General features: G+C 37.2%; 1 protein-coding gene across 12 annotated transcripts in view; it reads left to right on the plus strand.

Moving 5' to 3' along the window:
• The window catches only part of LOC124158546 (disintegrin and metalloproteinase domain-containing protein unc-71), a 967,603-nt gene that overhangs the window by 605,107 nt on the left and 346,654 nt on the right, over window positions 1-15,842 (plus strand). For all 12 annotated transcript variants that reach the window (XR_006864826.1, XM_046533688.1, XM_046533691.1 and 9 more), the window contains one exon: window positions 3,338-3,417. Coding sequence is in view for 11 of the 12 variants with exons in the window: in XM_046533688.1 (XP_046389644.1) it covers window positions 3,338-3,417 (80 nt within the window). In the remaining variant the exon portion in view is untranslated. The remainder of the gene's footprint in view (window positions 1-3,337; window positions 3,418-15,842) is intronic.

Here is a 15,842-nt window from a genome sequence, read left to right on the forward strand (position 1 = left end):
ATTGAAATAAATGTACAGGTCTTTTTATTTATTTATTTATTTTCATCGCTCCGAAAGCAGCTCATTTAAGGTTTTTTTCCATCGGAGGAAATAACATAAAACAACGACTATCACACACAACCATTTCTTGGGTAAAGACAACCTACCCAGGCGGGACTCGAACCCGCGACCTTCGGTTTTGCAGGCGAGGACTTAGCTCCGCCGCCACTTAGGCCGGCAAGAATACATACCGCGATACATTCCACCTTGCATCCCTTCTGTAACGATTCAGTTAATTCAGTTATCCTGAAGGTTAGGCACTCACATTCTTCTTAAAGAAATGCATGTAGCGGTACCACAGGATACCTGTAGAATAAACTGCTAACATCTGGTGACGACATATTTCATTGAATACAGCAATGCAATATCTTCGTTTTGATTAATAAAAGTTGATATTTTCAAGATAAAACAAAATTAAAAAATATTTTTAAACGTTGATTCGATACTTTATTTGGCCCTGTCATTCTTTAATCTCTAAAATAGCTCTAGAATAGTATCAGTTCATCAATGAGCCCAATATTTCTGTGAAAAATTACGATCCTGATCATGTATATTTTGCCTTGTAAGCTACCGAATATAATTTTAAAAACATCACTACTGGATGACCAAGTATACTGTTTTTCGCAAAACAAATTTTATTTTTATTTTGGAAACTAGTTATTTACTTTCAGCCAAGCATATCACCTAAACTAGTCCCGTTCAATACAAACTCAGCTGCACTGCATCCATTGAATGTACTGAAATTCCTACCAGATGAGAAACCCATTCAATTGAATTAGCCCGTAATCAACTCTTTCTATTCCAGTGCCGCCTCTTAGCAGAATCAAATTTGAAGAAATATCATGTGAATATATATATGAATTTTAAGCTGTATTAGAGATAGAAAAGGAACTCATAGTCATTTTATTTTGAAAAATTAATGGTTAAAAGTGAAGTTTACGTGATATTTATGATTTACTTTAAAATTCACAATTTTGCAATGACAAACTTCAAGTTTGATTTTTCCCAAAAAATAATTTTGGCAAGTAACCTTGCTTCATTGAGTTTTTGCGCTACAAATGAATAAAGAATACCTTTTATATGTTTGATAGGTAACACCTTCAAAAGCCATAAAAATTTCATCCAACGAACGTCATCGATGAACTTGGGATATAAAGGACACTCCACGAATCTGAGCAAAATCCATAATAAAATATTTCTTATCCAGTGAGGGGCTTGATTGGGTCTTTCTACGTCTATTTTTTCTCTTAGAGGAAAAACTTGTTGAGACGACGGAACTAATGAAAGGTCCAGAGTTATCGGAGATTGGGTTAGCGGATGAGGTGGGTGTTTTCCGGAGCATGAAAAAATATCGGTTCCGAAGAAAGAACTACTCTCAATATAGACGGAGAATGAACACGATGAGGTTCTTGTGAAGCAGCAGGTATAGATGGAGGCCAGTTAGATTTTGGGATGAAGCGAGGGGTTGGAAAGGTTGAATAAATTTTGCAGACCCAGCAAGTGGTTAATATGCGTGTATTTTGAGAGCAGATGGTGATTAAATATTGATGGACGAAGGAAAAAGCTGGAGTGTTGGGATAATACTAATTAGTGATAGTTTAGAAATAGAGGCTGAGGTGTCAATTACTAAGCTATTATGAACAGGTAACGTGGCCATCCATGAACTAGCTGGTGGCGTACCTTTATGTGGTCACCCTCATTCGCGTATAAGAGAGAACGTGAATTGAATTTCGGTAATGGTAAATAATTAATGGAATGATTTCACTTTCAGTAACTATATATTAATGATAAATTACCGTCAAAATCTCTTCACCTTTTCAATTTTTATTATTTGTTTTACAATTTATTAGACAATCTTGGCATGCCTCTCGTCGCTGCTTCTAATTGAATATTTATATATCATGTATTATGTATATGATAATATATTTTAAATATTTCTTAAAATTATTTGTGTTTATTCCGTTTCATTTTTGTGCTTATGAATATTAATAGTCACTTAAAAATATTGTTAACAATGTTTCCCTAATTCTTCCAATTTTTTTCACTCTCTTTTCGTGAACAGTAATTTCTTACTTTAGTTCAGTAGTTTTAACGGGGAGTGTCGATTTCACTACATCTTGGATATTAATTTTTTATTCTAGTGAAATATTGTTCTATTTTTATTGCATTAATTATAAGAGAAAAAGGATTAAATCATGAAAAGAAGAAAACTATTTGGTTCTTAATTTGCAAATCGTATTTAGTGAAAATAGCATTCAGTTTTGATTTCACCCTCTGACAAGGAAATAAAATGGATATTCGAGGATAGGAGCGTACAAATGCGAGGCCTATATTTTGTGATGTGCATATTTATCCAATGTTCAAGGATGAATCAAGTGTGGAGAACTGTGACGATGCATTTCATTGGAGATGAATTTAGCGACATGTGTTTCACTGCTAATTAGCTTCGTGAATTTGATTTCGGAATACGTAAAATTCAGTCATGGTTTTCGTTCAATAACAAGATATACGGAAGATATTTCTGCCATTTCAAATTAAATTTTGCCCAAATTGCCTTCGCTACGTCCATGTGACATTCTGATTTGATTCATCCACTTGTGAAAGGTGATGCGATATTTGATGGCTTTGTGTAGCGTATTTTGTAACCAGTTCTCAGTTTTCCGGGTGCCAGATTGAGCGAGGAGAGGCATGCTGCTTTGAATTATTATCCATAGTACACTTTACTGCAGTTTTCCTTCATTTTTAGACCTTCAATATCAAAAATATCAGGAAAATTATTTTTTTCTTTTGAAAATTAATTTGGGGAACAATGCATGAAAACATGACTTAGATGTGTAAAACCTCATTTCATTTTTGTAATTCATTGTTGTTTTTCGATACTTTTATACTTCAAGTAATGAAAAAATGTACTGTTTTTCATTTTTTGCCAATAAGAGATTTCATGAGATGCTTTTGGAAGATTTAATCACTATTATTTTAATAGAACAAATCAGATATCCAACACGTATGCATTTAGAATATCCTCTAATTTTATATCATTGTAAATTTAATGATGTGACTATCGGTGGCAGTTTTTGAAGACGATTAACTTGTTGTTGGTGATGTATTAGGGCTATACGAAGTATACGTATCATTGCAACATTTTACTCGGTCATTTTGGTCTAATGTTTCGCGGAAAATATTTTTTTGTCCTTCTGGTGACATTCTCATGGAGCTTAAAAGGCATATTTTGCTAGATATAGGGCGTACTATATGATTGTAAATCATGGTATTAAATATAATCTTTCTCTCTTTGCAGACCGGCAAGCACTTTCATCGAACGTCACTGCTCATTAAGGCCTTCAACCACAAATTTCGCCTTGACCTCGAGCTTAATACGTAAGTACCATTCTTTTATCCTGCAAAGGTTTCCACAAACAATCAGCAAATCCTCTAAACAGTGTCATATCAGTACATTAAATCATATGAAATTTTCTGAACAGTTTTCTCAACTATTTTCCGCTTGCAGATGAAGCAACAGAAAATTGCTGCCTATTCATGTCCATTTTAGTTGCAAGACGTCCAAACTTCTAGGTCAAAATACTATAGATTGAATGGTTTCAAGTAAAATTCCGGAAATTACACTGATGATTTACCTATGTTTCATTCAGCAGAAACCCATAACATTTGATGAAAGCGTTCTAAACCTCGAGCATTTGCTAGATGTGCATGGCCACCTTTTTAGTAAATTATTAGGTAGCCGCTCATGTATTCATTAAAAAAATCTTTCCTACACTTAGGCATAAAACCAATATAAGTTGGCTTTGCGTATACTTTTTGTTTTATTTATTAAGAGATATTTGAGTCACTTTTAAGCCGATGTTTCATCATTTTTTGTATTTTTTGATCCTGTTATGGCATCGATTTTTATAAGCCGTAGAATCAACTTCATAGTTTTAAATATTATGTACTGCGGTGTTAGGCATTGACGAACCTCGAAAGAATGTGTGTTAACCCTGCATCTTGCGTCAATGGTGGTTTTAGAAGAAAAAATCTGTGCAACTTCATTGAATGCGATGGTTGTCTTCTCTGTGAACTTATGGTAATGTATTGAAAATAATATTGTTTTTCGTGCTCAGAAAATGCAATCGGAGAATTAAAAAAAAACAGAACGTAGGTGCAGAAAGTGGAAGGATAATAATCGACCGAACGGTGATTTTGATTCATGAGCAATGAATTCAGTCATCGATATAACCATAAGATAATGAAATTATACACTATGCGTAAGCTTCACTGCTCCTGCTTTAGCTTTATGCGGCCATATGCTTACTTTCACATTTTAACTCCGTCAAATGAATCAGTTTTTTTTTCACTTCAAAGCGTTTCCAGTCTCTCTCCTGGTGAGGTAGCGGCTCTTGTTCAAGACGACCCCCGAGGGACTTTGGCCCAGCTGCTTACTTGAGTCCGTTCGTCACGCAGAGCACTTCAGAAAGTGCTCACTGCCATACACTTTCGCCATCCCTTTCAGTCCGCCCCTAACTTTGATAATTCCTCCTAATTGTTCCCTTTAGGGGTCGGTCCCTTCTCTTGAAAATTTGAACCCTTTCCCGTCCTTAACCAATTCGAACTCAAGACGACCCCGCGCGGACCTCCACTCGTCCATACACACGTTTTCGACCCCTTTCTCCCTCCCCAACACTCGGGAAAGCCCCTGGTCGAGCGATAAGTGCAGGGGGGCGGGGAAGAGGTCCCTTTTGTCTTGTTTCCCTTTGAGGATCCCCGGAGAGAAGTGCATCAGGGTCAGGAGATTTTGAAAAAGTCCCCTTGACATAAAAATAGAATGAATGGAAAACCTAAATTATCAGACGTTATTATTGAATCGTTATTTTACGATCGCTATTTTAAACGTATGTTCACCTTACAGAAAACTTCTGCCCCAAAATAGGACAAAATATTTCGTGGCATCTCTGCAACTAATATTATTTTTTCTTTCGACTCGTAATGATGATATCGTATAATAGTGGTCATCAATTGCAAATATTCAAAGGTAGAATTAAATTCAAGCGGCAGGGAACTAATTTATTTTTAAATTAGAAAGTAAAGGTTTTCTCTCTTACAAATACTAGGCATGGTCCACATTTTTTACCAGTGGCTCTATTCACTGCGAGCAAAAGCCTGAAGTGACTGGTAAATTCCTTAAAAAGAAGAAATAAAAGTGCGGTTTGAACATCATAAGTAAACATTAACAAGTCATTAAATTGAACACAGCTTTAAAGTATTTTAAAATACCTTGTAGTGTGAACAGAATTAGTATATATCACGTTAGACTACATACTATTAGGTTTGTGTATTGGAAGGACTAGGGACGATAGTTCAAGATATCAGAAAGAAATTGACTGCAGTATGACTGGTTTTGTCGAATTCAAAGGCAATTAATTAATTTTATTCAATATACACAAGGAGTCCCATTTAGGGCAACGTGTGAGTCTCTTTTTTTGCCATTGAGTGAGAATGATGTAAAAGTAACAAAACAGAATTTGCAGAAAGAAAAGTTTTCGAGTAAGAAGTGGTCCTGGATGAGATATCTTGGATTGCAATAAAATAACTATATAATCCGTAAGGTAAAAAGGTAAGTTAATTAGAAAATAGAGGGGACATCAGCGTGTAACTAATTTTAGAAATATTGACTGATGGTTATTGTGATAATGAGCAGCTTTGGCGCTAAAATGTAGACGTGATGTAACAATCTGAATTATAAGGTAGTAAAAAATTACTACGATGAGCGAAAGAGAAGTGCTTTTGCATCTCTTGGGAAGCGTATTTGATGGAAAACGAAATTACATACTCGTAACTACGTACATGTCTTTTGGTGACATCGTCCGCATCTACGTACCCCAGCAATTTGCTATAGCGGCGAGCAACTTGGTCATTGAAGCGAGATGGTCCGGGACGTCTGTTTGAGATCCAGAGAAATTTAAACGACTGGCAACTACGAGACATCCTTTCCGTTTTATTCTCAATCTCATTAATTACAAAGTTTCTGAAGGAAAACTACTCGAAGGCTTCGGGAGCTTTGAACTACTCCTGTTCACATAATTCGTTAGATACTCAGACCATTTTGCGCTGGAGTTACTTTTTAGTTAACTACTTCCTAGATAGAGCATTACATTTCCCTCCAAAGCTCCAAGTATTTTTCCAGTTAAAAGATGCCTCTTATTGATGTTTTCGGAAGCGAGAACTTGTATACTAAGATTTCTCAAAACTGAATGTTTTCACTCGGAATTATATCAACTTTTTCTTCATTGGTAATAGAATCCAATTCACTATGGTTGAAAATTGAAAAATATAACATCAATTTGTTTAAAGAAGCTGCAAAAGAGGGAGACCAAGAAATTGGTGACACAGCTAAGCCCGCTTAGGTGCCTGCTTATAGGTTTTTGGCTTATGCATTCAGCTTTCACAAGATTTATAATTCCAATATTCTTTTCATACATAAAAGCAGTAAGCAGTTGTTTTTACGACGCTTGGACCCATTAATTCAATTATTTTAACCTTTAGGTTATGAACCCTAGCTCCACCATTATGGCTATTTACAAGTAACTAGGCGGAGTCACTTTGTCTGATGCAAGTATTTTAAAGATATGCAGCGAAAAATGATGATGTTATTCAGAACAATTTATTGGTAATATGTGTTCTTCTGGGGGAGCGTGGTAATATATTAGTTAGAATATTTGGCTGTATAAATCCGTGTTTCTCCGGGGAAAAAAACTGGCCCTTGTAATTTGAAAGTATGATTCATGTGCCTATAGCTTGGAGCATGGCGATTTCTACTCTCACACATCCATTTTGATCTTTGGATTGAAGCCCTGAGTTAGGTTAATTATTCCTTAATATTATATTGTTGGTGTGTGGTGAATACGTATCTCAAATATTTATCTTCTTTTCGGGAAATGCTGCGTTAGTTAAAAACTTCAGGAAGCAATTAAATACATTTCTCCTAAGGACGTGAAGCTTTCTCTGTGAGCATGTTGTTATAATATGTCTCCCATAAGAAAAAAAACCATTCCAGCGTAGTCTGCCATAATAGGGGAAAGCTTGCACGGCTGACGAAGAGCGCGAACAGGACCAGCAAGAATTATGGTTTGTAGAAGTGGTAACCCGGAGATGGCGGAGGGGGGGGGAATGAGGGAGGGGATGGGAGTGAAATTAAAGTGGAGTTGAGTGCGGGCGGGTGTGGAGGAGGGGTTTGTGGGTCCGAATCGGGAAGGGAAGAGGAGGATGGAGGAAGGAGGGCGGTGGAGCCGCAGAGGCAGCCTGTATGCTCAAGGGGAGTGAGGCGAGTCGTTGTTCGGATGGAGACATTACGGGGAATAACACTAGTCAAGACGGCGGAGAAAGACCATTTTGTGACTGCTGGATAAGGACAAGGGTGTGCGCAAGTAAGAGTGAGAGATAGAGAATGTAACGAAGAGGATATAAGTAAAAGGGAGGGATGCATGGTGCAAAAGTGGAGACTTAAGAAAGGAGAGATACAGACAACTGACTGAAAACTGTATTGATTCCATCATAACTTAAACAAATATTTTTTTTTATATTAGTGTGACGAGGGGTGAATTTTTCTGTCGCATATTACTATTTACCATTGTATTGAGGTAATGAGTATTTTACACCAAAGTGCTATCTACCGACTCGTGCAACGTCTCTAAAATACATTACTTATCAGGATATTAACCTTTTTATTTGAACTTATATGTCATAAATTACCCCTGCGTAGCCTGCCACGATAGGGAAAGGGTTTCAAGGCTGATGAAAAGCACAAATTGGGCGAGCAATGTTAGCTAATGGCATAAAAATACTCGTGTCTAAATATCATTGCCATTAAGCTTGTAACCTTTCTGAGAAGGGATGTGCGGAAAGTTCTGTATCTTAATATGATTAAAATTAGGTACATTTATCGAAGGGAAGAAGAGCAAAGTTGATGGCTCGCGGGTTTGGGACAAATAATTTGTCCATCTAACATTAGAACTAGTGTATCTCTTATTCCAAATAAACTTAACTGGTTAGGTATCCTAATGTTATACCAATACTGTGTAAATTGAGTAAAATGCATATCTCAAATGTTTGTTATTTATTTGAGAGTGTCTTTTTCGTAGAAATTTTTAATCCCTTGACATCCAGTAAATCAGTTTCTGATAGGAAAGATCGCATAGTCAACTCGCATGGTCATGGTATATAAGTCATGGTACACAATTTCCTTCGATTTCCAGGATCCAGCACTTTCAAATTCTGAATAAAATATATCTTGCAATATGGAAATATGAAAACCATATCATTTAGGATATGGTTTTCATATTTCTTTATCAGTTCATTGATATAGAGGCTAATGGTCTTATTTTTATATCATAATTCAAATATTGATTATAATCGTTCAAGCTTGTAAAATGGCACGTTCGGCCTACGCCGCTTAAACGCTAATCCGTACCCGCTGTTCATGCTTCTCGCAGGAAAGGTAATAAAAATTAGTTTTTTTATTTTTCAAGAGTGCCGCGTATCAATTCCAAAACAGCACAATGAGGTCATTACTTTCCCTCTTGTGTTTTGCGAATTTCTATATCAGTTCAACCTAAAGCTCAAATCCGATGAGTACGTACGGGAATTGATAATTTGATGAAGTACATTGATTATTAATTTTAAGCATGTTTGGAGAAGGTTTTCTTGTTAACTCACGGCAACTGTAGAAATACTGAGCCATGTGAGAAATTCAATTGCTTTTTAAAATTTAGATGAGCAAAAAGTAAAAGTTAAACGGTTTCGTAGACTAATCTATCATAGAAATCACCGGTAAAAATGATCTTTTGATAAATACGTTACAGGAAATTCATTTGGGAATGTATATTTTGTCACTCAAAAACTGAGTCGCTTTTTAGTTATACATTTCTCATTTATCATCTCTAAGTGCTTACTCTTTACCAAAGAGCAAATCACCGAGTAATTTGAGACTCTATTAAAATAGTAATCTTAATAGTTTCCTTTTATATTATCAAACGGCTAATGAATCATCGAGAGTATGCTTTCGCTATTTTCCTTGAAGGGAAAATAAACAGTGGGCTTGATTGGCCCGGAAATTCAATAATCACCGCTGATTCCATAAACCAACCGATAAACTTGAGAAGAGAAAAATTGATGACGGAAAGACGAAAGATAAGGGAAAGAGTTTTAAATTTTTGGCTGTCAACTTTGATGATTGATGGGCCCGTTTCAGTAACAAAATGAGCTCAAAATGATGAATAGAATTATGTTGAGGGTCGCCAATTAATGAGGAGATTATATTCTCCGCATCACAGTATAGCATGGATAGAGCATTGAAGGGTTTTGGCAGCAGTGTATCACGAGAGGTTAAATTATTTGGATATCTTTTCAATCGGCATATAAGGATTCACCTCCATTGCGTTCTTACGTTTCCCACTTACATTCTTTGGTATTATATCCCAAAGTAGCCAATGAACCTGGAGCGTATACACTCTTTTGCCTCTATTTGTTAAGTTTTACGTCCATAGCATCCAAAAACATGTGGAATTTCGAGTAATATTTTTAACTTTTTTACATATGAAAAAATAGAGCTTTATCTAGCGGATTTTGGTGATATAATTTAGCAAAACATAGAGTTGGAGTTTCCAGTAAAAGGAATTCCTTTTATGAACAGAGGCATTTTGAGGATAATTTGGCTTTAACCTTATTGTAACACAAAGGTCAACTGACGAAGTCACGGGTAACCGTACAGTCACCAAAAACTTATGCGGGCTGTGGTTGAGAGAAGGTTTCTCACCGGTTTTGGGAAATTGGTCCCAGCATTTCGAAAGCTTAGTCTGCCATCAATAATATTTAATAAACAAAATACCGACAGGAATTTAGCTCCACATTCTAGCCAGGAAGACGATGGCATACTCCGCCTTTGGATCGTTTTGACCATTTACTCAAAGCCACACCGGGAGAGAGACCTGTACTTTTCCCTTCAAGTCCTTACAAAAATTTTTTTCTGTAGGGCAGTGGTTGGAACTTAAAAATGTATTCCCACAGGTGTAACTCAACTATGGGGCTCTAATGCGAGATTCATTCAGATGATAATTCCAGCAACCCGAAATGCACTCCTTTGTTCCTGCATCAAGGTCTCTGTCACCTTTATACCTGTCTAATGTTCGTTTTGAGTTTTTCCCTCTAAACTATGTATCTCGGTATAGTTGCTGATTAAATATACTCCTTACTTGGGCTGTACATTTAGAAAATATTTTGATAAATTATGGATTGAGAATTTTGTTAATTAACAGAAAACTAAAATTGAAAGCTTGAGTTACTCCACTTTCATTGAAACATTCATGAAAGCCGGACTATTTTACATGTTATAAGACAATCGGTTCTACGAGTTGACGCTCCATATAAGTGGCATCAATTTGCTGCCTATTTTAAATGGCAAAAAAATTCCAGCTGAGTTTTTTAATGGCTTACGCATGATTGAATATGGATTTTCACATAAACGCTTCCGTGCTTTTGTCTTGCTGAATTTTATGAATATGAACGCTCTGGTCGAGAAAATGTGCATTTTTTATTCGCGTTGCAGGTTTTTTTCAAATATTGACCAAATTTCTGTATTTTTATTTCAATAAAGAGCAGTTAATATGCATATGATAAATAAAACGCGTAAAGAACCACTGTAAATGTGTTTTTTTGGATAAGTATAGTTCATACTCAAATGAAATGCAGTAATAACTTACCTAATTCATATAATAGATTTTTATTGTTCACAGAATTTATTTTCCAAGAATGCTGCCATAACTTTATTAAATACAATCAGGGCGTATATATTAGGTAGAATTGTGCTCATCAAAGCAGCACAACTCCAATTCCCAAGTCTTTGTTGAATGCTTTTCTCATCCTTATTTTCGTATATATATTATCCCAAATTAGGATGTTTTGGCATAAATGGAGGATACCATCTGATTACCATATCTTGTGTCTACTTTGGCCTCCCAAAGATTAATTTCATGGCCAAAGCAACCAGGTGATTCTATCGTGGCCCACGTGTTCTACGATTATGAGGCACTTACTCATGCGTAACGGCCAAACTTTGTCCTGATGTTAGTTCCCATAACCCACTCTTACCTCTTGCTGTTGGCTTAACCTCACCAGAGCATTTTCCAGTAACCATCGCAAATCGATTAAACCGGCATGTTTCCTTCCATATTCATCCAGAAGCGGATTTTACTTAAACCAAATCGCATACATCAGCCCTAATGAGGTAAGAGAGGAAATGTATTATTAATATCTGTTCCTTTTGTGTTCGGCTTGTATGTGTTTTTCCACATCTTTTTCAACTAGCATTCATTAATCCAAATTTTTTTCTTACTATGGTAGGTTCATCAAGGCGTAAAAAATCGATATTTTGTATTAGTGCGTCGTTAACTTCCACTTGGTGTGTCTCAACACTTTTTTAAGAACGAGTCCCCCTTTTTTCTTTCTCTCATAACTTTGTTTTTGACGAATCTTGATTAATTAGAAGAAATAATTATTTTTACAAAATGTAATATAGTAAATAGTATCAGGCTTTCGTGCAAATGTTAGTAAAATTTTCTCTCTATCTGTAAAAAAAAAAAACAAGGCTTAGGATATTCTTGTAAAATAGCTAATTCGAGTGAAAATTAAATTAGGTACTTCAATCGAAATGTTAGCGACACTTAACTTGATCGTCATACTTTTTATTGAAACCGATTGCTCAATTAATATTTCTCGAGCCTTCTTCAATGTGATTCATCTTGATTCTTTAATGTTCCTTTAGAGAGCGTAGTGCGAAAGACATTATCATTAATATCTAGCACAAAAACACTTTTTGTCTTCCTTTATCTGGTAGGCGTTTAAAACTTAAACAAAAAATGCTGCAAAAGTCATTGAGCTCATACAATTACTGATAATGGGAGAATCTGAGTCCTAAATTGTGTTTCTAGCAGTAAGGTATTATATCAGATTATAAATTTATTTTTTTCGCGTAGGACCTTATACTTGTCGTCCCTTAAAATCTACGTACTCGTCCTATTCCTGGGGAACATGCTACGATATACATCGCCTAAGCGAGATCCTCACCCGTGGAAAAAAATTGAACTGCAGAGTGCTTTTCCATTTTTACCCATTTCCCATGGCATCTTTCATCATCTCACTCTCCTCTGGAGCCGTCTTCCCGCCGAAGCGTGACAGAATGAGAACGGAATAGGAGAGAGAAAAGCCGTGCAGACTTCTTGGCTCCTAACCTTGCCCAAGAAAAACGTAATGCTTTCGGGCCAATGCGAGATTCATTTCGGATCATATTTTACGTCGTCATCTCCCTTTTCTTTCGCTCTCTTTCCATTCCACTCCCCTCGTTTATAATGTACGTCAGCAGCTCCATTCCCCCCCCGCCCCACCATCTTTTCCCCACATTCTTGCCACTTCGATGACAACCTCTCTCCCCTTGGGGGTGCCTGTTCCCCCCCCCCCCCCCCGCCAAGACGTGGCCATCTCCCCTACTCGGAATCGTGTCTTTTCTTCCAAATTTTGGAGTCATTTGCGTCCTCTCTTTGCCTCCAAGGACTGTCCGTCATGCATCTCGAAAACCACCCCTCCCTTTCATAGTGGGGTTACCCTTTTCCTCAAGCATCGTATTATTATTCGCAGTCCCTATTATTCCATTTTGAGCTCCTATTTATTCCAATTCTGCTCCGTTTCCCCTTTTCTCATTATCTTCTTCCTTATGCAATCTATTTTTCATCCTTTTCTTCCTGAATCCCGTTTGTCGACGATTTATTATATTCAACCGCACAATATTTTCCTCGCGTATCCCGTTCGAAGTCATTCTCCTCTACTCGACCATTCTGTTTCCCATGCGTGGGTGCTGCCATTTTTGTTCTATTTTCAAAGTTTGGACCATTGCCAGAAGAGCATGGGAAGATTCATTGGTTCTCTACCTTCCCCCTCCCGTTGACTTCTTTCTCTCTCTCCCATTGCGCCTCCTCCTGCCTCTCTCCTGGCCCTCAACTTGATTTCCAAGCAACAATGCCTATTCTCCCATTCTGACATCATTCTTAGCGATGATTATTTTCTTGGGGTTGGGAAGGACAGAAAATGAACACCGAATAGGCATTAAATGGAGGTATATACGCAATAAAGAAGATGGAGTAGCTGCTGGTAATAAAGCTGTCACTGACGCAATATTAATCTCCGATGTGGCAGGAATTGTTGATGTCAATTGGCGCAGTCCACGATCCACATTTCCTGGGTATAATCATTGTGCCTATTTGGTATATTTTTTTCGGATTGAAGTCCAAGTCTCAGGGGAGTGTTTTTAACCATAAATATTTCTGTAAGTGGGAATAGACCTCCACGGTTAATTACACCCTGCAAACAACAAATTTCATTTGCTTAAGTATTTTGGGATTTGAAGTGAATTTTCAATAAAAATTGCCGAGGTTCCTATATCTTGCAATTTTGGCAATAAATTACTAGTGCAGTCACAAAACCAAAAACTTCCACGGGCAGTAATATTGTTAGATGGAGACATCAAAACCTGCTCCCTGAGCATGTGGAACAATTGGTTTTTCTGCGTGAGAATTTGAAAGGATAAAATATTACATGATTCATTTACGTATAATTTCTTTACTACAATTGTGCAAATGCATGGACTCAGAGCTGTTCCTCGCAGTTTGGATGCATTTATTAATCAAATTGATCTAATATTACTAGAGTTTAACTAATTTCAATTGTGCTAATGGACGCATTAATTTTCATTATTTTCCTAATGCTGACAAAATTGCCATCAACGCTCCTCATTATCTTTTCCTTTTTACATGAAACTAAAGGTTCTGAATAAAAATTTTATAAGGGGGTTGTTGTACCACCTGGTCCAGGACCACCACACTCGACTCGATACTCGCGGGTAGTTTTCAACTCGACTCGAGATCAAAGAGTGCTACTCACACATCCCTAATAAATGAATAACTTCTTCATTAATGCTTTTATTCGTACATGTCGTCACAGATCGAAAGCCTATAGAGAATTCTCACTTTTAATTATCGGCTTTAAGAGTGGCATTGAGCTCAATTTTTATATTTTATCATGAAAACGCCTTCGTAAATCTTTGCTAAGAGGATTAAACACTAGCGCCATCCGTAAACTAGGCCATTTATAGCAGTAACAGATTCCTATCAAACGTAGGTAGCTAGAACACGGGCATAGGTTATCCATAGAGGCGTGACTGTGAGCTTTGATTTACTGCTCTCTCAGGACGTCGACTATCCCGATGACAGGGTACACACGCCACCAACCTCGCCACCCAAAATCTAACACATTCCTCCCGAAACGTGACTAATTCCCGCTTTCCCCGCTAGCATTCCGCTCGCGTACGTTCCGTTGTCGGGGGAAACGGACGGCGAGGTACACGTACATAAAACTTTCATTGCCGACAATTTGCGGACGAGTGGGAGAGGGGAGGAATTACTTCCTACAAGGGTTCCGCGAATGGGGCGACGTCTGAGGTGAGGCGTGCGAGCGATTCAAGACGTGAAGGTGGCGACGCGCCGCGGAGAATTTTGGAGCAATTGTGTGGGATTCCAAAAGGGCCTTCCATGGATAGAGGCAACACTCATCCCGGCCACCACCGCGGGTTCGTTTTTCGAAGGGTCTTCCCCGCCCCCTAGGGGCGGTCCCCGTGGAGAGTGTTTGGATAATGGCGCGGTTGAAAGTGGGAGTGGTCCCGGGGTTAAGCGGAGAGGAAGAAAGTGCTCGGAGAGGTGCTCGAGGGGTTAGGGCGTTTTGAGGAGAGCTGGGGCGAATCCTAAATGTCCTCCTACCGGAACCCTATGAGGTTCTGCAACACCTCCATGGTCACGAAACTTTACTATCTCGAATCTTCCAGATTTAAGAAATAATGAGACAAAATCCTTAAAACAAAAACACTACCTTTTGTTTCCCACTGGTTCACTATAAAAATAAATACGGAAAATGGAAAAATAAACTTTGTTAGGCTCACCATTATATTTGAAAAAGCATTACCCGGGTTTCATGATATACCACCGGACGATGTAACTATGCTATATATGTCATGAAGCCTGGGTAGTTCTTTTTCAAATATAATAGTGAACCTAACAAAGTTAATTTTTTCATTTTCCATAATGGATTGGTTTCTCACAGTTAAGCCTAGAATCATCGGTTATATAAAAAATACTATCGATTCCGTTTGTTTAACACGCTTACAGAGAAAAAACTTTGATAATTTAAATGTGTCTGATGTCGATGCTAAAAAATAATAATTTTTATTTATTATAACCGAAACCAGTGGTACTTTTTTCATAATAAACCAGTGGAAAACAAAAAGTTTTATTCCTGTTCCAATATGAAAAGATTCCGCCATGTGGAATCTTTTTCATGCGAGATTAAAATATACTTTTAAAAATTGAACTTTCAATGAATGCCTAGTTTGTCATCTGCGTTACATATCATATAAGGTTCAAAATGCTATTTTCATTTTATTCCTCCGTAAAATATCACATTAGTTAGGCAAGTTTCAAAGTGATGTTTTCAGTTTTGCGGCTCATATTTTCAATTTCTCGAGACAAAATACTTTTTGAGCAATCAAACTATTATAAGTATTCTATCGGTAAACGTTAGTTTCCAGTCAGGCAATTTTTCGATTCACGCCGGCAGTCAAACCTTCCCTTATTGAAAATCTCTCCCTTTTTCACAATATTGATGTATTATATTTTATTCTATATATAGCACGCTGAGTTTTTCTCCCTGTCGCCTAT

The sequence above is a fragment of the Ischnura elegans genome, chromosome 5 (assembly GCF_921293095.1).
Source record: "Ischnura elegans chromosome 5, ioIscEleg1.1, whole genome shotgun sequence".
NCBI classification, from domain to species: Eukaryota; Metazoa; Arthropoda; class Insecta; order Odonata; family Coenagrionidae; genus Ischnura; species Ischnura elegans.